The sequence below is a fragment of the Engraulis encrasicolus genome, chromosome 13, assembly GCF_034702125.1.
Source record: "Engraulis encrasicolus isolate BLACKSEA-1 chromosome 13, IST_EnEncr_1.0, whole genome shotgun sequence".
NCBI lineage: Eukaryota > Metazoa > Chordata > Actinopteri > Clupeiformes > Engraulidae > Engraulis > Engraulis encrasicolus.
This window is the reverse complement of record NC_085869.1, coordinates 44,445,200-44,466,207: the sequence shown is the minus strand read 5'-3', so window position 1 is coordinate 44,466,207 and position 21,008 is coordinate 44,445,200. Positions and strand designations below refer to the sequence as shown.

The window sequence follows — 21,008 nt, the reverse complement described above, 5'->3', positions numbered from 1 at the left end:
TCAAGGTTATTTACACCTTGCACACCTACTTTTCTGCAATCTGTAGGGTTAGAGTATAAAATGACAAATCCGAAATCATAAACTTGGCTGATTATAATAAAATTATAAAATAAATGTAAATAAATAAACTTTTTCAAAAGTATATCCTTTTTCCTTTTTTAATAAAAAATAGTAACACTAAAAAGACTGCATCTTTGAAATTGACTGCAGTCCCCTGCGATTAAAGAAGTAATTTGTCTTGTTGCATAATTGAGGGTGGCTTTCGAATATTGACGTCTGAGAGCCATTGATCTCGCCCAGAAGGTCTCTCTGGGTTATGAATGCTCCAATAAAAGAGGTTTTTGCTATTCTATGCACAGCCTTCTCCCAAACACACTGCCAAGGGCTAAAGGAGCAGAAGGCTAGGAGAGTGCACTTCTAAAAGCCAGTGAGCTAGGTAGTGCTCGCTAGTGACGTTGGCTTTTGTGATAGTTTTGTATGCATTATAAAGACAATGCGTAAAGGGGTGTCAAAATCCACAATGCGCCTCTATTGCATTTTTTTTTTTTTTAATTGCATTTTGTAACAGACAGCGGTATTGTTGTTGAGGCTTTTGTCAAACTTGCATTGCTTCTTGCGGGAAAGATTTAATTTCCCTCCAAGGTTGACTTTCTTTGCATTTGCAGAAGGCCGATTTGAGATCTTTATAAAATTGTTACTCTTTTACCTTTTAGTTCTCTGTTCACGATCTCGCCTTGTCTGCCATTTTTTTTCTCCCTTCTCTCCTTCCTCTTTGTCTCCCACTCTGCTCTCCGGCATCTTGTTCTCCACGTGTGTTCAGCATACATGTATAAGCTGGCGGTGGAGCGCTACGAGTGGAACAAGCTGCAGTGTGTCAAGTCCATCGTCCCCATGATCCACCTGTCCTGGAACATGGCCCGGAACATCAAAGTGTCCGACCACAAGCTCTTCGAGATGATCAAGTAAGTTTCCCCTTTCCCCCTCCTCCCTCTCGCCCCCCCCCTCCTCTCCAGATTGGCGGCATTGCAGTGGCTCATTCGAGCATCTGTGACTGTACAGCGTGTGCGTGTGTGCATCTTCAAGTAGAGGACGATTCATAGCACTGCTGGCTCATGGAGTGGAAACAAAACTGAACTTGCATGTAAGCATTGACGTGTAAAACATGGTTTGCCATGGTATACCACACTGGTACACAAATACACCTGCACGAATGGTTGTGTGTCTGGTGATTTGACTGGAGATGCATTTGTTGAAACGTTACTGCAATATACTCCAATGAATATGAATGTGCTAATGACTTTGTGTGCTGTTGTGTCCAGGTACTGCCTGTTCCGGACGCTAAAGCAGTGTCAGACGCTGAAAGAGGCGCTACTGGGAGCTGGGAAGGAGCTGGTGTGGCACGGGAGGACCAAGGACGAGCCTGCACACTACTGCAGCATATGCGAGGTATACACACTAGTCTGTTGGCAATGCCGCAACATATGCGAGCACACACGTGCACACACACCAGACTTCCTATTGCCCTCTCTTCTGTCTCTTGCTCTCTCTCGCTGGTCCTCACTGTGCACCACATCCCTAGCCTTAGTCTTGTCTTCCTTGCCATCTTAATTCCACTGTCTGTCAGTCTTTTTTTATTTTAGAGTTGTGTTTGCTCTTTTTTTTCCTGTGGGTTCAATGATTCTCATCTTTCTCATCTCTCCATCCCAGATTTTTTTTTATCCCTCATTAGGCTTCATGTCTCTCCCTCCTCCCGTCTTCCTCTCCTATCTCATCGTTGTCGGATCCACTTTTACCCTCGATCACTTTCCCTGCCTGGCACTCTCCAGATTACTCTGCTCGCCATCAGTCATTGTCAGCCATTTAAATTGGGCGAATACATCACGCCTGTTTGTTCTTGAGGAGGATGATGGTGCGTTATTTTTTGCTTGACACTTCATAATTATGCAGATACAATCCTGCAAACACGTACACTTGCAGGATGGATCGGCTTCCATCTATAGTAGTGTTTCTCAACGGGGGCGGTACAGCCCCCCAGGGGGCGTTGGGAAGCTGTAGGGGGGCGTTGAGAAGGATACAGCTGAAAGGTGGCGGTGCTAAGATGCCATTGGGGGGCATTAGTCCATTTAATTTTGAATTCTAAGGGGGGGGTGGGGGTGTCTCGATTAAGATGAGGTCAAGGGGGCGTATGGATGCTTCAGATGAGGCCAAGGGGGCGTATGGATGCTTCAGATGCTTCAGAAAGGGGCGTTTGTTCAAAAAAGATTGAGAAACACTGATCTATAGGGTAGTCACCAAGTTTTCATCCAGCTTTATGGTGTGATTCTGGATGGAGAATTCCCAGCTAAAAGTATGTGGAGTTTGCGGATGCATTTTCATAGTTCTGCTGTATATTATGTATGTAGTTCTATTTCGTTTCGCAGCTATCGGAAACTCATAGAACCACAGTCGCATACGCAACAATTGTTTTGTTGCAGCCGTGGCGTAATGGTTATTGAGTTGGGAGTGTAGCTCACAGGGTTGCAGGTTCAATCCCCACCCTTACCAGTCTCCTCTTCCCTCCTGAAGTACCCTTGAGCCACGTTGCCCCAGTGACTGTAACCAATACCCTGTAAAATCTGCAAGTGGCTTTGGATAATAGCGTCAGCTAATAGAATTCTAATTGAATGCAATCTACTGGAATCTCAGCAATACACCACCATTGCATGCTCTCCCCTCCTTCCACAATGTCTTTTTCATCGAATCAAGCCATAGATACACGTCTTATTGTATTTCAAGTAGTTGAAGGAGATGATTCATTTGGCACACCGGCAGATTCATTCCCTTGTCTACCGGATGTCGGAATGCGAATCTCTTCAACTAAGATATCAGTTGTGAGGAACTAGACTTTTTCATGGACTTGGCCATGAAGGTCAAGGCGTCCAGTTGCATATACGGTAGCTAAAGTAATGGGATAACATGAGCTTCATGAATGGAGAATAGTCATACATGGTCCATCTAACCGCACTGTCTGTCTACCCTTCTTAATAAGCTCAAAATAAACAAACAAAAATAAAATGAAAAATAAAAATATATTTGGCAGTTTGCAGCTTCCTCAACTATATGTCACCATTGTCTGGCAAAAAGTATTTTTGGATGTGCGCACTATACCCAAAACCGCATTTGTAAAATTGTCACAATAAAGCATACAGTATAATCACTTCACTTACTGTATGTCCTACGACTAATACCCCTGGCTGTCCTTTTAAGACCAAGCGCCTATCTGACAAGATCTAAAGCAACATGTTAATCTACACCTAGATTTCAAGTCCCCAGTTCAATTTCTTTTGCCTGTTTTAGTATTCACATGGACCTCTTTTATATTTAATTTTACCTGTTAATATGTATAAGGGAAGTCTTTTAGGCATCATTCCACTTCAGCAGCTTTGTATGCGTATATATTTTTATGTTTTGATTTTGTGTTCTTATTTTAATATATTTAAATATTTCGATGCTTCATGTTTTTTGCTTACCCATTCTTATATGTTTATTGTTGTCTTGGCACCTTGTATGTTTTCTTTTGTGTTGTAAGGCTGTAACGATATTGCATCGAACCGAGGGATCGCGGTACGCAGACCCACGAACCCCTATCGCGAAGCTTCCTCACAGAATCGCGATGTGCCCTTTTAAAGTTGTTACCCTCAGTGTAGAACACAACAGGCAACATACAGGCAAGAGTTTGCATATGCGCTTAAAAAGACCAGTAGAAAAAGGGTGCACACGTTGGAGTAACAGTTCCATTCACCCCTTTCTCATATAAAATGCTCCTTCCAACCAGCACGTTGTTGTTATCCATTGCCTGAGCAACCTCCGTGAGACGAAAAACTTGGGCAAACATCGGAAGGTGAAGGACAAATGAACAACAGACCAAGAAGGCTTTTATAAACGTGTCAAGATTTTTGTTTTATTCATGCATGCGCAATGTATTGCGAGTGGAGTTTGACGTTAGAGCAGAGCAGAGCGAGAGAGAGAGAGTGCGCGAGATGCTCCGCCTGCCTATAAACCAGCCTGGAATCGCTTGTAGGGAGGTGCCCGAAGTCGGACGAACGTTGAGGCAGGATATTAGGCAGCATTATTTCTTCCCACATTAATGTTAGGCTATATTGTAAAATTACCGCCTGCATAAGCAGAAAGCATGCTCCATTTCAGCCTCTGCATTCATTTTTGCTCTTGATAAAATGTCAAACCACAAAACAAAACGAAAAACGTGTGCGTTACGTAGCAGTGAGCACTAGGTTCATTTCGAGGTTTGATTGTAGGCTATACGGGCACGCGCTGCTGCACGATCAAAAAAAGCTACGGAAATATTTAACTTAATCAAAATTAAGTGTTGCATTTCTTTAAGTAGCCTAACTTAATACAACATGTTTCCTGACGATATATGGGCAGTATTGTTTTAATGTTTGGATATTAATTGGATAGGCCTAATGTTTGATAAAGTAAGACAGCTGCCAATGACCATACACCCTGATACCCCCCCCTCTCTCTCTCTTTCTCTCTCAACATTATGATCTTAGCCTAAGCCTTTTTCCTTGGTGAACTAATAACCCTTATTTCTCTGTGTTGTGTTTTGATGTCAACACCTGGGAACAGGTTACAGTGGTAGCCTATATCTGCAACATTATTCAGCCTTGTAAACCTACAAAATTAATGCAGGCAGGTAAATGCAAAAAAGATATTAATTACAAAGTATATTTATAATTTATTTTCTTCTTATTATTATTTTTTTTTCTTTCTTTTTTTCCCCCAATTTTTTTTGTGAAATCGTGGGGCATATCGAACCGTGGGTCATATATCGTGATACAAATCGAATCGTGGCCTGGGTGTATCGTTACAGCCTTATTGTGTTGATATGTGTGTGTGATTCAACCTCTCAGTGCCCATAGCAAGATATGATAGGATGGCACATTACCAGAAATCAAGAAACATACAAGAGTGGACCTAACACACAACCATTATAAAAACACAAAAAGTAAACCTATAGCGTACCTTTCATCCAAGCGCATGCCCATACACATCAGAGTATTCAATAAAGGTTCATCTGAATCCTAATCCCAAAGCCATATTGTGTTGTCTTCTATGTCCCGATGCAGGTGGAGGTGTTTGACCTGCTGTTTGTGACGAGTGAGAGCAACTCCAGGAAGACGTACGTGGTGCACTGCCAGGACTGCGCCCGCAAGGCCAGCGCCAACCTGGACAACTTTGTGGTGCTGGAGCAGTACAGGATTGAGGACCTCATGCAGGTCTACGACCAGTTCACATTAGTAAGTGGCAGCTACGATTCCAGAAAATACACAAATGAAATGATGTTGTTCTTGTGCAAGCCCAATATGAGTGGTGGGCTTTCAACCCTCCCACCCCCATCTAAAACAAAATGATCGCCCCTGGTTAACAGATTAGTGTATCAACATATATTATACTTTTATTTTGAAGGGCCTCACCAAACCTTGAATAATGGGAAAGTCTGCACTAATTGTAAATAACTGAACAAAACAAATGTACACTGTGAAATTTGCATCCAAATTAAATTGGATGGTATAGAGGATTAAAAAAAAATCATCTGACTCAATTTTCTTTTTTGTCCAGGCCCAGGTCATGTTACATTAGTAAACATCATCTAGTCTCTACGACCAGTTTTTGGTAATTATCCATCTTATGGTTACCTCTCTGTACTTCTATCTTCTCTAACACCAGATCACATTTGTATAATGTAATCTACAGCCAGTTCTCTGTAGTGTATTAGCTGGTCTGAAATATTTTCAAGTATGTGAGTGAGTGAAAACTTAACATCATTTAAGTTTATCATCTCAATGACCTTTATATATTTTGTTATATACGCAATATTATATTCCCCTGCCTTTGTGTTTGTAAGCCAGATAAAATAATGGAAGTTTCAGTGTAAGGGAATCTGTTTCTTTATATGCCCGAACTTTGAAAGTGAAAAGGATCGACACTAAACCCTACCTCTTTGTATTTCTTTATAGTAAGTGCTTAGAGTAATTGCTGGATTTTGAAGTGTTTGTAAACGATAGCCACCTAGTTAGTCAAACCTGTTGGTGACCAGTACAGAGTGTGATGTAATCCATGTTAAGGTCAGTTGATGAAGCACTCTTGACGTCATCTGGTGCCTTATTTACTGTCTAATGTCAGACAGTTTATGGCCGCTATTCTGAGTCATTTTCTACAGAACGCCACCTAATCTATGACCAGTTTTGGCACTTGTGGTGTCCACCTTGGTTACATGAATGAGAATCTTAAAAAAAAAAAAAAAAAACACTGCATGTGGATTTAGAAATGAATAAAACTTAAAACTGGATGTGTTTATTAACAAGATCAAAAGCATTAACTTGTGCGAAGTATTATATTTTAGTTCATGCTGCATTTGTCTGGGTGAGGAACCATCAGTCAGACCTGCTGTAGTCACTCGGTGTCACAGGCATTGACACGAGACTATGCGTAAGCCTTTTAAACCTCTAGATGATCCCAATGATTAAGCCTATAAAATATATACGCTTGTGTCACTCCCATTTGTTTGTACAGTATCCCAGCTCATGACTAGTAGCCCTCAGCCGAGTCCTCTTCCTATGACTCCTCCAGGTAGCCAATCTTGCCAAGTTAGGGAGGGAGGGGAGAAGGAAGTCACAATGACTTGCAGGTTTTTAACTAAAAACTCAGAGGCTTGTCACAAGGTCGCACATCTGCAAGTCATCCTGGCTCCGGCTGCATTACAGTGGGTGAATCATCCATTGTATGATGATCCACTCATAGGAATGTTATTCATCCTCATTTGGACCACATGTAAAAATCAGAGGCGAGACTGGCAGTGGTGCTACCGGGGCCCTCTGCCAGTGAATTGTTGCTAACCCCACATCTGCGTTGGATTTGCTGTTGTACACAAATGGGACTTGTGAATGGGAATTGTTCAAGTAATCCTCTGTTCCGTTCTCTCTCTTCTGTGTTCCAGGCACCTCCTCTTCCCTCGCCCTCGTCTTGACATTAACATTTTCTGGTTCTGAGGACAATAGTAACGCCCAGGAACTTTGAAATGAAGCCGTTTCTGATATTCAGGAAAAGTGACCCAGCCCCCACACCACTGGTTTCTGTAGCGGACCTGTAATGCCACCTTCTACACCTCCCCAATCTTCGACCTAAACCACCTTTTTTCACCCACCTGTCCACCAACAACCTTGGCCCAGACGTCGTTCCTCCTCTCCACCATCACCTCCTCCAACCATGATCCCTCTCCACCCCCAACCACTACTACTACCACCACCACCACCTCCATCCCTGGGACATCGTCTCACCACCACCACCACCACCCCTCGAGGCTGCTGGCTGAGAGATAACTTGTCTATGCAACCTGCCAAGAGTGCAGCACCAACCCCATCAAACTGGGGGTAGAACTTATTCCCTCCCTCCCTCTCTTTCCTCCTCTTCTCTCGGTCAATCTTCTTATTCTGTCACTCTTGCGCGCCCTTCTCTCTCTCTTCCTCGTTCCTACTCTTCTCTCTGTTACCGGTCTCCAGGACTGTTTCTGGCTGGTTCAGCTCAATTTCTTTGAGGAAAAAATGAAAGACTTTGAGAAAAATGGACAAAAATACTGAAAATAAAAGTTTTTGTATATATTATGTCACAACTGGCAACATCACTCAAAGACTACTGACTTGACCCCCTTTTTCCTTTTTTGTCTTTTTGTTTTCTTCTTTTTTTTAAGTTTTATTTCATGTATGGGCTGATACATGATTTTTTTGTTTGTTTCCTTTCGTATTGAATCTCATTTTCTCTGTGAAATGAGTACTAGCCTAGCTGGTATTTTGTATGGTAGATAGAAGATTTAAAGTCTCTTTGGGCAACAAAAAACTACAAAAAAAAATGTTCAAAAAAAATTTGTAATGTGAAAAGTTAGGTGGTATAATTTTTTTACAGCATTTATGTTCACCTGTCTTATGTTTTTTGTTTCTTAGGGGAATAAAAATGCTAAAATAAAGAGAAAAAAGAGAACAGCCACGTCACAAAGAACAATGGGTTGCACATAGACTAAGAAATAAACTTTAATTTGTGATTTTTGTTTTGTTTCTAATCTTGTTGTAAATTTACACTATTTATAAATGCATATTTATTGCTTGAAAGTATTTGTTGATGGAATGCTGTTATTTTTTTCAGAGTACCTGCCATTAAATTTTAAGGAGCAATGTCCTTTTTGAGCATTTTCTCCTCTTACGTTTTCTATATATAAATAAAACTGCTTAGCAAGCGTTGTACAGAAAACCCTCGGTAAGATTGTTTTATTGTTTGAAGGATGTTTTATGCGTTATTAAACAAAGTTGTCTTTATTACTGAAATCCACTTCCCTGTGTTGAGTGTTCAATTATGGCTGACTTTGCATTCTGAAGCTTTGTCTTGTTTTGCTGCTATGAATCTGTTGTGCTGTCCTGTCTGATGTCACTGACAAATGTAAGCATACTGTAGTATATTTTTTGGTGCAGATCAGTGACTCAATCAATGGTCCATATTTCTTCAAGGCCTGCAAAGCCCAACTGAATCACAGATGATTCCCCTCCAAAAGCACAACCCCCCCCCCCTCTGTCCTTGAGCAAAACTTAAGCTCTCTTCCCAGCCTTTCAATTCGTTCCTCCGTTTTCCAGCCTCGCGATACAAGGCTCGATTTTATCGATGGCGTGAAAGATATTGCAATATGAGTTTAATTGAATATCTTGCACATAGTGGCATTCCAATTGTGCTCTTAATTGCAGTAAGAATGCTCAAAGGGGAAGGCCGCTGTGAGCAGTGGAGTGGTAGGGTTTACCAAAGAGTATCCAATCACTGGGCATGACTAATCAGGCTGGTACACTTGGAAGGACACTGTCCTAGGTTTTGAGAAAGGCCCATCGTTTCCACCACGGGAGGAGGGGCAAGGAACGGTGAGCTAGGTCGCAGGCTGGAAGAATTGACCCAAGGAACACATTGAAAGGCAGGCACCCTCTGATGTCCCTCTCCCCTTTTAGAATCTGTCATTGTAGATGCATTCTGGGTATCTGTATGGGTAGTGAGGACTGCAAGGTCTCATGCTTCTGAGAATGTCCATCAGGGAGTTTGCGGCCCGGGTGACCGCCACATCTGTCCTGGTGGCATCGGCACACGTGTCCAAGTCTCGAGCCACTTGGCTGGGTAGATGAGGAGAGCGCAGGTCCCCGGCAGGGAGCAGCAGGCGAGGGAGAACGTTTCGGCACAGGAGGGAGAAGCTCTGTGAGTGTCGCACGGTGGAGCACGGAGGGGGCCTATCACAGGAGCCACTCAGGCAGGAGAAGACGTCCCGTGTGCTCTGATTGGCTGGACTGGTGAGGGCATCGGGCAGAAATCCTGTCAGTAAGTGGAATTTTATTCATTATTGCAAGAACTACACAAATCCACGTAAAGCAATCCATCTTTGCATTTGTGTTCCATTCTCTTTGTCATAGGCACCAAGAAATAAAAAACAAACATTGATTACTAGTTTAGAACAAACACAGAACCTATTGAAACTAAACTAAACTGGCTGCTTCACTTACAGAGTGCGGTGAATTCAGTTGGCTTTCTTATCATTTTATCATTTTTTTTATCATTATCATTAGACTCGAGCCAGACCTTTAAAATGGATGTCTCAGCCCGTCTGCCCATCAAAGGCTATTTGTCCCTCACTGATCCGAACTCTCAAAGGCTCATCAGATGTAATGTTTGAATAGTTGGTACAAGCTGATTCATTCTGTCACATTAGCTACATTTTACTATCGTCTTGAGACTTTATTACAAACCCACAGAGCATTTAAACGAGACTACAGTTGAACTGGACACATTTTTCAGATTTAATTACCACAGGGTGGAAAAAGCAAAGAAAAACTCGCCCAACAGTGTCCAAAAATCGGTGTCCAAGAATGTGTCAATGATTTCAGTTTCTACAAAAGGCACTACATGTAGGCCCATATTTTATATTATAAAATACTGACTGGTTACTGTCACTTTGCATTTTTACCCACAAGAGTTTGCAATCTGTGTGGATTGTTTCTAAATATGAAATTGGTTTCAACATGACATTTATATTTGCTCTTAAACAAATGTGTGTATGATGCATGTTTTTCAGAAGCAGCGCAGGATCTGATCTTGCGGCATCCGTCGTCATTAAAGGCGCAAATGTCAACAGCCTGTGTGTGTGTGTGTTAGGGCTGTAACGATGTTGTATCGAACCGAGAAATCGTGATACAGAGTCACGATACTGTATCGTGATACAAGGAGGCAGTATTGTGATACGCCCTTTCAAAGTTTTGTTACCCATCAGTCCAGAAAACATCTACATGAAATGAGGTGATAATGCTTCAAATCATCCTCATTATTACATTTAAACTTTTTTTAAAGTATTAGTAGACTCCTGTAACCTATTCTACCTATGAATTATCGTAGTTTTTAGTCATTTTATTTTATAATGTTAACAGTTGTGAAATTGTGGACTGTATCGAACCGTAGGTCCAAAATCGTGATACAAACCGAATCGTGAGTTGAGTGTGAGCAGAAAAGAGTTTGGGAACCACAGGGTTAGGGGATGACTGCTATTAAGGTCTGTGCCTGTCTTGCACTGTTGAACTCTTGAAAACTTTTTTTTAGCTTATGACATTCTGCTAGTTTACATTAAGTAAGCTTAAAATTTGTTTTGTGGTCCAGGGCGTGATAGTTCTGTGGCCCTAATAACTGCCTGGGCTAGCCTAGTACGTATATCTGTAGCAAGGTGCAGCATTTTGAAAAGTAAGATTATCAACCTTGGTGCATGTGAATTTGTCAGTGTTCTTGCGTCACAGAGGAACAGAAACGCACCACGCTACCATTTCATATTTCTTGTCAATCACTCGTTTCAGAGCAAACCTTGGACTTTCCTTTCAACAGCAATGTGTCTGTGAATGGCTTAGGAAATGCGAGATTCAACAAATGCAGACAGTGATGGAGGCCAATGCAGGATAAAAGCAAAGAAGAAGAGAGAAGAATTATTTGTTTTTCTTTTAATAACCGAACTGTGCAGACAGCCGGCGTTAAAAGAGCTGAGTCCCTCCTTTTTTTCAGATTCAATATAAGGCGTTTAATAATGGCCGAGCGACCATTACATATTTTTAGCTGAAGCTCAACTTCTCTTTTTTAACACTTTTGACGCCCTATTTTTTGACAGTGCTGAGAAGGTGCAAACAATGTGATGTGTATGTAAATCCAGCGAAAGTAAATGAACAACAACCTGGGTGTTGTTGAAATATTTGGCAGAGTATGTTTGTACAAATGCATTCGAACAGCTTGTGCTGGACCAGTTGAGGACAAGTGCAGCAATGTACAAACATAATATAAACACAAACAGAGAAACACCTTAACACAGCAGCTCAATCAGAGAGAAATTGCAAATTCATAAGACTTCTCAAAAAGCATTTTAGACACACACACACACACACACACACACACACACACACACACACACACACACACACACACACACAATCTGTTTTACCTGAACTGGCATAGTGCCACAACCAATATGGGACAGGCATACAGGGTATTTTTCAGTTTTCTTGAATTTTGTTTCTGGGTTACCTCACCTGTGTGCTGTATTGAAAACACACACACACATACAGACACCAAACACTGTCCCACTTTCTTTAACAATTTGCAGGTAGTCACAGTGAAGGCCTGTCATAGCTATTTTGCAGCTATATTAACCTTGCAATTAATTGATGGGGCCTTAGCGCCAGTCTACCTCGACTGCACTGAAAAGCAATTAACGTTGGCTTATGAGTAGGCTAATAGAAGGAGCCTGTGAACCAACCTACTGAAGTTAATTAGCCTCAGCCCGCTTTGTTCTTAAAACGTTTTTAAAGTCCTCGACTAGACCTTCATTCTGATGCCGTACAGTTTTTTTTAACAGCTTCAGTGGCTAGACTTTCTTCATCATTATATTAGATTGGTAACCCTGTACAATTATGATGGAATGAGATGATATCACCTTTGCGTATGAAATGGGTTTTTTGTTTGTTTGTTTTTTAGGAAATGTTTTGCCTTGCCTCACATTAAGTACTTTCAAGCTCTGAGCTTCTCAAACTGAGTAGAACTCTAAACTTTCAGCTCCACACCCTTATGAAGCCCATAGGGCTGATACACGTCGGTGATTTTATTTATGCATTTGCCCACATCAACATAAACTCTGCCTTGTACTTCTTCAATCAACTGAACTGCCTTGACCAAGTATCTTTGTCCTTCAGTCTTTGGGTTTTTTTTTTAGTTAAGCTCCATGTTCTCGTTAGTGTTTATATTTGCACTCTGCTTTGACCTTGGCTTAACCTTGCCACCCAATCAACAGCTAAGCACAAGGAGCCCTTTGAATACTACTACTACTAATAATAATAATACATTTTATTTGGAGCACCTTTCAAGATACCCATGGGCACCTCACAGGGCAGAAGGCATAACTTCACCTCTTCGCCTCCTCAAAACCGTCGATTAGGGCTGTGCAATATATCGAATTTCTATTGTGATATCAATATTGCTGTCAAACAATATCAAATTTCATAATATCGAGTTGAAACAAATATTTTTGTCATTTGTTTATTCTGCCAAAAGGTAGATGATGCCAAGCGCAATACATTCCCTTCCACTTGAGCCATTGTGAGCACAGACTTGCTACCCAACACTCATGCAGAATACTGAGCCCATTCTCGGGGAAAATCAGCTACATGCTTCATGGTGCCACTACGATATAGCCTCATTTTTCGTAGTTGGGCAAAGCACGCTGTCGTCGAGAGTGGGTGAGAGAGAGGGTGAGAGAGAGAGACCACCGCGAGCAGCGTGCATTCCGGGAGGGGAGCGCTGTCGTTGTGTCAGCTTCATGCCATGTCTCCCTTCCTCCAACATTATCCCTAACCTTAACCCTAAACTTAACCGTAAATCACTTGTTTGAAATGTTTGATTACCGTCGTTTCCAGTTAGCCGTCAGTCGCGCTTGATTGTTGACGTCCGTCCGCATTATTCTTCCCCCCAAAACCAAACTACCTCAATTGTCAGTTCCCCCTTTCGTTGCCCAACCACGAGAAGCAAGGCACTTTGTAATGGCACCACGAGGCTTAAAGTTGATTTTTTTTTTCTGTTTTTCTCGTAAAGACTTCACGAATGGCCCGAGTTACTGTTGGAATACCACTGTGTGTTTACCTACGGCCCTCCACTCACACTGTTGAAGGGAGGGAAGTTTGTGAATTGTTTAGCACAATTATTAGTCTTTAAAAGAAATATCGTCCAAAAACAAATAATGATATCAGTATTGACTGAAATAATCGTGATTTTGGTTTTGTCTCATGATCGAGCAGCCCTACCGTCGATCAAAATTTGCTTTTCGAGCTGCCTGTTATTATAATGAGATTACTATGACAGGAATCTGGAAACTGCACAGCTGTCGTCTAGCCTAATGGGTAAAGGATGGGTTGGAGAAGTTTCCCAAAAGTAAAAGTTTGTGAAAGATTTTTTGAATAATAATGATATGATGTAAGGATGTGATGGGACCATTGGCCGTGATCCAACTTTAAGCTAATGATGGGACCCGTTCGATTTTGGCAGCCTGTCTTGCAACTGCCTTGTGAAACACAACATGAGTCAAGATTGGATAGGATTGGCTGAGGAACACCCTTCAAATCGATAAAGCAGCTGGCATAATAATCTCATCCAAACTTCACAGTACGAAAACCTTCCTGGGAGCAGGCTAACTTGTGCCAGCAGCAACCGTATGTAATTAACCACCTGTGCGCCTGCAAAATCTCGCACGTCATGGCACGTTGAGAAGGTTATGATAAGGCCCAGGGAGCGTGTATTCAAAAAAAGTCCTCTTCACCACATCATAATTCTGCCAACATCCCCCTTAGTATTAAACATTTAAATGAGCTAATGCCCCCCAATGGCAACTGAGCACCCCACCTCTCAGATTTATCCATCTCAACGCACCCTGAGGGCGCCCTAGGGGGGCAGTGGAGCCCCATTGAGAAACACCACTATAGATATAGTTTGTTTTGTATTGCTCTTGGCATCCCCGTCACTTTTTTAACCAAGCAAACCACCTCCTCCAGTTTGGTCTCACCTTCCTGCAGGTCGATGACCCCGATGCCACTGGCGTCCATGACCATCACGCGGCCGTCCTCCGCTAGCCCAAACATGTCCTCGGTGGCCCGGGTGTAGTAGAGCCTGAAGCGCAGGCTGTTGCTGCCCAGGGCCTGGGCTATGTGGAGCAGTTGGAAGGCCGCGTCTGCCCGCTGCTCCAGGGGCGCGGCGTAAAGAGAGCTGAGGGGTCGAGATCCCGCCCACACCACCAGGCGACCACAGGAGCCGTGGTAACGGGGGAAGGGCCAGCCCTCCGTGCCAGGAAACATCTGCGTGGGTGGGTGAAGAGGGCAGAGGAGAGGAGGGGAGGGGATGAGAGGTGGCATAAAAACAGGAAGTGCCAGGGGCAAGAGGTGTGGGTGTCTTGGTCGATGTGTGACTGTGTGCTACTACTGGAAATTAGCCTGTGTTGGTTCTAACGGCAGTCTTCAATTTTCATAGCTGAATAAGATCTTGTGAAGAAAAAAATGGCGTCTTGTGGGTGGCATCCTTAAAAATTTGTCGAAGGCGTTAGATGTTGGTGTCTCGGAGTCCAACTCAATATCTAACCTCCCATCCTCTCCTTTGGCTTGTGGATTCATTACATTACAATACACTTAGCTGACGGTTTTTATCCAAAGCTACTTTCAGTTATTTAGGTACAGGGTTATTTGGTTACAGTCCCTGGAGCAATGTGGGGTTAGGTGTCTTGCTCAAGGACACTTCAGCCATGGGTGAAGGTGCTGGTATGGGTGGGATTTGAACCTGCCACCCTCTGATCTCATGAGTTTTCGTGACAATGCTATTCAAAATACTCTGCTGCAGGCAGACAGCTCTGCGTCCTTCACTATGCCCTCTAAAAAAACTTTACACTGTTTTCCATGCCCGCCATTTTATTTCAGGCAAGCCTATTCACTGATTGATGGCAGTCCTGTGTATGGTTGTGTGTGTGTGTGTGTGTTTGTACGTGCACGCGTTTGTGTGCGTTCGTGTGCGCATATGCGCGTGTGCGTGCGCTGCTAATTGTTAGCCTCCTGCATCATCATCATCACCTGCAGCAGCAGTGTGTGCTGATTGACAGCCAGCGTGTATAGTAGGCGGAGCTTGTCGCGGTCACTGAAGTGCTTCATCTGCGTGCTGCCCACGTCCAGCACCTCGGCGTAGCGTCGCACCACACGGTCTAGCAGCCGCTGAGATGGGCAGCGCAGCAGAGGGGCCGACAGACCCTAGGGAGAGGAGAGGAGAGGAGGAGGAGAAGATGGCGTTTATGTTCTAGGGACAGACCCTGAGGAGAGGAGGACAGCACATGGGGAAGGTGGAGAGAAGGCAGGGACGAGGAGAAGAGACAGAGAGGAGAGGAGAGGGGGACAGCACATGGGAAGGAGGAGAGAAGGCAGGGACGGAGGAGAAGAGACAGAGAGGAGATGAGAGGAGAGGAGGACAGCACATGGGAAGGAGAGGAGGTGAGAGGAGGGAAGATAGAGGTTAGATGCGTCGCACCACATGGTCCAGCAGCCACTGAGATGGACAGCAGCAGAGCCGACAGATCCTGGAGAGGGGAGAGGAGAGGACAACACATGGGAAGTGAGGAGAAGAGAGGAGCAGAGCACATGGGGAGAAGGGAGGAGAGGAGAGGAAATGGAGGTTAGATGCATCGCACCACATGGTCTAGCAGCCAGCTGCTGAGACCCTGGGGAGAGGAGGAGGAGGAGAGAAGAGGAGGACAGCACATGTGGAGGAGAGGAGAATAGAAGGAGCAGAGAAGAAGAGAGGAAAGGAGAGAAGAGGGGAGGTGGAGGTTAGAAGTTGTCGTCCAGCAACCTTGGACAGAAAATCCTTGGGGAAAATAACAGCATAGAGAGAGGGAGGAGAGGAGGGTACGGGAGAGACAGAGCAGGAGGGCGGGGGGGGTTGGGGGGCAGAGAGGAGAGAACAGAAGAGGATGGAGAGCAGAGCAGAAAGGAGCTTTTTAGGAGCTTTTTACAGAGAGCAGAGAACAGAAGAGGATGGAGAGCAGAGCAGAAATTAGCTTTTGGGGGGAGAGAGGGGGGGGACTAAAGTGGGTGAGGTGACAGGAGGTGGAGATATAAGAGGCTGGTGTCAATAACCTGTGCGAAGTCTCACAAGAGCCCCTGACTGACAGCAAAGCAGAGAAGAGGAGAGACCCAGGGGAGTGGCAACATGCCAGGGGAGATGGAGGAGAGGAAGTGGGAAGAGGTGGAGGAGATTGAAGAAGGAGGAGATAAGAGACCCTTTGAAGAGGCAGCACACTGCGGGCGAGGAGAGGGGGTGAAGAAGAGGTGACTGTGAGGGGTTTGGTCTGTGTTAATCTACCATACCTGTGGAAGGTCTCCCAAGCACCTTCTAACCCTTTTGGAGATTATCACAGAGCTGTGGCATAACCAAATGATCCTCAGACTGAGCCTTGACATTTTTATGCAGGACTAGTAATTGCATCCACACCGGAGCCTCCCACCCAGGTGTTCATCTAATCAGTTGGAGATTTCAGCAGTTCATCAAGTTCAGTGGAGAGGAAAATATAGCTTTTGATTTATATAGATGTTGATGGGTCTTGCGGGTGTAATGAGATGACTTGATAAAGCATGGCATGCAGTACTGTATGTGGAATGTTTGGCATTCTTCAATGGTAATCCTATACTACACTACACGTCTATGCACATGTTTTATTAACCCTTTCACAAGTAGGATCACGTGTCGTAGATGATTACAACTTTTGCAACGTTTTGAATTCTCACTATGATTTCACAAATACTCTGCTGCAGGACTAAACGCATGGTAGTATGGGAGCTGTAGAATGTTCGAGTAAAAACCTAGATGGACTTGAAAAATATCCGGACTCCTCAAAGTCTGTCTCATCATAAAATTGAGAAACAGACATGCTAAATGTGTTCTTTACTCTTATCGTCTTTGTCTTCTCTCTGGAGAAGGCCGAATGAAAATTAATGAAAGACGAAGTAGCTTTAGTGTGAACATTTTGCACATTTGGCGTTGGCCATTTGTCGACCAGCATGCTGTTCAAAAGTTGGACGCCGTTGCCTGAAAAGGGTTTCTTTGTTTCCACAGACTTCCAATGAAATCTGCACTGAAAGAGACTGCATTGAACAGGACCACAGCAAGGTCTGCGCGCTCCCAAGTCTACATCCAAGGATATCAGACATTTATGAAATTGTGTGGCAGCCCCAGTAGCCTTGCACAGACTGTGCAACAGCCTTTGGATAGTAGATGGGTGTATTCATTTTCCTTTATGCCCAAACCTGAGAAGGTTATGATGAAGGTAATGCTATTATACTATAAGGAACTCGAGAAATCGTTTAAAGGACATTGCACTGTTATTATATTCAAAAGTTTCATCAACACACACTCTCATTTGCATGGAAGCTTTTTATAGTTTAACTGCACATCTTAATAAACAAAACTCCTTGTTTTTTTTACACACTCTATGTTAGCCACGGATTTAACACAAATGCAAATCACAAACACACCACTGACTCTGTGTAGTTCTGTGAAGATGAATGGCCCAGAATTGGGTCCTCATTACATTGTGTATGAATTTAGTGGAGGGGGCTTTCATGTGGTTTTTCCCTGGCCCCAGCCAAAGCTGTCAGCGGTATGCCATTTAGTGTAGAATGTTGAACCTTGAACCCAGGAACGCACCTGTACCATGCTGGGGAAGAGCAAGTGTGAGCGCGCCCAGCTCTGGAAGCGAGGCGTGGCCCTGAGTACGGCCTCGATGCTGCACTTGGGAGGCCGTCCGGCGGAGCTGCAGATGCTCTGGTCTGACACCTGGTGGCGCTCAGGGGTCAGCAGCCGCGACAGCACCACCGGCCGCCACGTCTCCGAGTCGTCCGTCAGGTTGCCTAGGTAACACTGCCGGCTGGCCTTGGGGAGTTCCAGGCGGGAAGTCAGCCATCTGTCAAAGCTGACAAAGAGGCAGGTATGTTTACTATGGTAACCCAGCTGTGCGTTCTATGTAAGGTTTTTTTCCATCCAATATGTTATAGTTGCAGGTTTATTATACGCATGGTGGAACATGTTGTTATCTTAAACATTTTTCAGGCTTCTCCCATCTAGAAGTACTTTCTCACATCTAGAGGTATAGTTACACTGAAACGTATTTCAGTTTTTAAAACGGATCAAGCTCACCCAAAACAAGAGTTATTCGTTTGAATGAAATGACTAACGCTGATATTCTGATTTTTTTTTTATTTTTTTTATTTGATTCTTTATTGTCCCATTGGGATATTCGTTTTCACATCAGACAGTCCCATCAGGTTCAGCATCAGGTTAGATCTTTGTACATTTACAATGCATGTAGACACATTTTCACACAGACACAGAAACATCCTCAGACATCCATACACAGGACATATACACACATCTATCCATATACACTCCAATACATATACACTCATCTACATACTTGTTGTGAGATTTTCCTTTTATTTGTATTGCAGCTGCTGTAACACTGTTACATGCTACATTCCGGTTTTGGTGCTTTGCCTTTTTGACCAGACTTATGCAATTATTATTTTTTTCTGACTGCATTTTTGTTTGTTGATCTCTTGGGCAAGTTTGTTAGTTTTTTGATGTTTTGCCAACACCAGGCGTGTCTGCAAGACATCTTTTGAAGCTGTGTGTTTGTCTGTGTGTCTGTGTGTGCTTGTGTGCGTGCTTGTATGAAGATGTGCTTATCAGATGTAACGGAAACGGAAGACCTCTGAGGTGGGTGGTGAGATTTCAGAGAAACTTATCACTGCAGCGCAGCACAGTTCAAGGAAAAACGGACTGCAGGTGGAGAGGAGGGGGTGGGGGTGGGGAGTTGTTGAGGAAGGCAAGCATCTTTGTACCAGAGGCGAAGACACACACACACACACACACACACACACACACACACACACACACACACACACACACACACTGTAGAGTAGCAGGTGTTTGGGGTATCTGTATGCTCACAATAAACGAAGTCTGTTCAAACATCCTGTCCTTGGACCCAAGTGTGTGTGTGTGTGTGTGTGTGTGTGTGTGTGTGTGTGAGTGTGTGTGTGTGTGCGTGCGTGCGTGCGTGCGTGCGTGCGTGCGTGCGTGCGTGCGTGCGTGCGTGCGTGCGTGCGTGCGTGCGTGCGTGCGTGTGTGTGTGTGTGTGTGTTTGAGTCTGTTTGAGGTTGTGTGGTGAGTGTTTTGGTCTGTGTGTGTGAGAGAAAGTGTGTGTATGAGGTGGACACTGGCCAACAGATCCTGGTATCCCCCTGGAGTTCCCAAACATACACTCTGGTCTGGGAACTTCCTTTAACTCCCAACAGCTAAATATTTCACAGGGCTGAATCGACACCCTTTGTAGTTAACACATACAAATCCAGGGTCGTTTCCCATCTCTTTATTGTTTTTCTAACATCGTAAAATTCTTGTTCAACAGTGTAAAAACTACAGTTGCTTCCTATTGTGGTCAATGTTTTGAGAATCGGACACTGACTTCCTGGGCATGTTGTCGCCGAGTGTCCAGACATTTAGTGCACATAACACAGCCTGAATTCAAATAAGTGTTATTAGTGTTGACATTACCTACCAGACCATTGGGCCCCCAGAGAAAGATTTGTGTACCGTCTCGCAAAGAAAACAACAATCAGTTTCAGTCAACCAGAGTGATTACTTTTTAACTTCTGTTACTTGGTAACTTTCACGATGCCCTTATCTGACCTGAAGAACCTGTCCCCTCCAATGTTTTTTTTCTAAACTAATTGTAATTCAGCCATTTATTTTAGGTATTTCAGAAGAGTTCCTTGAACACTTCATCCAAAGAATCTTTATTTCTTTCCACCAAATGCCACCTATTTTGGTGTAAACAATAATCTAAATGTTTTGATGCATCGATCCTATGGCCGACGATTTAATCAAATCTTATCGTATCATTGGGGTATTCTTAAGTATAGAAAATAATCAAATTGCCAGAAAAACTATGCCACAGCCCTCCAAACCAGCTCCTCTCAACTTGTGGCCTCCTTTCCCCTTACCGTATGTCCTCCTTGAAGAGCTTCTTGCATATGGAGGTGCCCACGCACGCGTTGCACTTATCCAGGCCTAGGAAGCTCCTCCCGAAGCCGTAGGCTTTTTCCTGCCGTGCCGACGATGGGGACGGTGGTGTCACCACCGCTACTGCTACCGTGATGGGTGACACCAGCGAAGATAGTAGCCATCCGACTGCCCAGAGACCTGGCCAGGGAGAGGCACCTGAAGCCACTCGTCTCCCCGGAGTGCTGGGCCCGAGCCGCCATGTCACTGCCATACTGCCATGGTAGTGGTCGCCTCTTCTGCTGAGAAAAAGTTGGACTGGTGCGATAAAGCTTCACACACAGTCTCTCTTTCTCTGTCACATGCACAGACACACAGGCAAACGCGCACACACACACACATACACACACAACCACACACACAAACACACTGAGAAGATATGAGAAGATAGTACCTCTGTGTTTGTGTCGTCTAAATCGCTGCCCTGTCTGCCTCGCTTCCCTCTCTCGGTTTCTGTCTGTGTGTCTGTTTCCCTCCGTGTGTGGGCAGTGTGCGTGTGTGTGGTTGGGTTGGGTTGTGTTGGGTTGTGTTGGCGGACCTAGTCTAGTCTCACCCACCCCCAGCCCCAGCCCCAGCCATGCTCACTGGCCGCCTAATTCCTCCTCGCTCACCTCCACAGGAAGCCCATGGAGGATGCAGATAACCCTCGTTGCCATGGGGACGCTTCCTTTTTCACCCGCAGCCTGCGATGGACAATGAACGAATGGCCTTGCTGGGGCTGCTGCGTGATGAAACGGTCTCAAGGACGGATTACTGCACGG

The 21,008-nt window shown here is 44.1% G+C and overlaps 2 protein-coding genes across 7 annotated transcripts in view; one reads left to right on the top strand and one right to left on the bottom strand.

Annotated features, from left to right (window-relative positions):
- The window catches only part of kdm6a (lysine (K)-specific demethylase 6A), a 100,487-nt gene extending 92,105 nt beyond the window's left edge, over positions 1–8,382 (top strand). For 4 of the 5 annotated variants that reach the window (XM_063214011.1, XM_063214009.1, XM_063214010.1 and 1 more), the window contains 4 exons: positions 821–962; positions 1,320–1,446; positions 5,130–5,300; positions 7,001–8,382. In XM_063214011.1, the coding sequence (XP_063070081.1) occupies positions 821–962; positions 1,320–1,446; positions 5,130–5,300; positions 7,001–7,030 (470 nt within the window). In that variant the 3' untranslated portion in view covers positions 7,031–8,382. Of the gene's footprint in view, positions 1–820; positions 963–1,319; positions 1,447–5,129; positions 5,301–5,622; positions 5,677–7,000 lie in introns of all 5 variants that reach the window. The other variant, XM_063214008.1, reaches the window with a different exon arrangement.
- dipk2b (divergent protein kinase domain 2B) lies at positions 7,751–20,736 on the bottom strand. 2 transcript variants are annotated; one of them, XM_063214013.1, is made up of 6 exons: positions 20,642–20,736; positions 20,190–20,486; positions 17,833–18,097; positions 15,210–15,383; positions 14,159–14,447; positions 7,751–9,396 (listed from the first exon to the last, which is right to left on the bottom strand). In XM_063214013.1, the coding sequence occupies exons 2-6, from the start codon at positions 20,459–20,461 to the stop codon at positions 9,038–9,040; spliced, it is 1,359 nt and encodes a 452-aa protein (XP_063070083.1). In that variant the 5' UTR covers positions 20,462–20,486; positions 20,642–20,736; the 3' UTR covers positions 7,751–9,037. The 2 variants fall into 2 exon arrangements, with proteins under 2 accessions (XP_063070083.1, XP_063070084.1); XM_063214014.1 differs by having other exon boundaries at positions 20,190–20,483.
- Positions 20,737–21,008: the final 272 nt, after the last annotated feature.

Excerpts from the sequence above, each read along its gene's own strand:
- dipk2b (XM_063214013.1), bottom strand. The coding sequence starts at position 20,461 with ATGGCAGTGACATGGCGGCTCGGGCCCAGCACTCCGGGGAGACGAGTG. Across the intron at positions 15,384-17,832 it reads TCTTCCCCAGCATGGTACAG|GGTCTGTCGGCCCCTCTGCT; the intron begins GTGCGTTCCTGG and ends TCCTCTCCCTAG. Across the intron at positions 14,448-15,209 it reads AGCACACACTGCTGCTGCAG|ATGTTTCCTGGCACGGAGGG; the intron begins GTGATGATGATG and ends CCACCCACGCAG.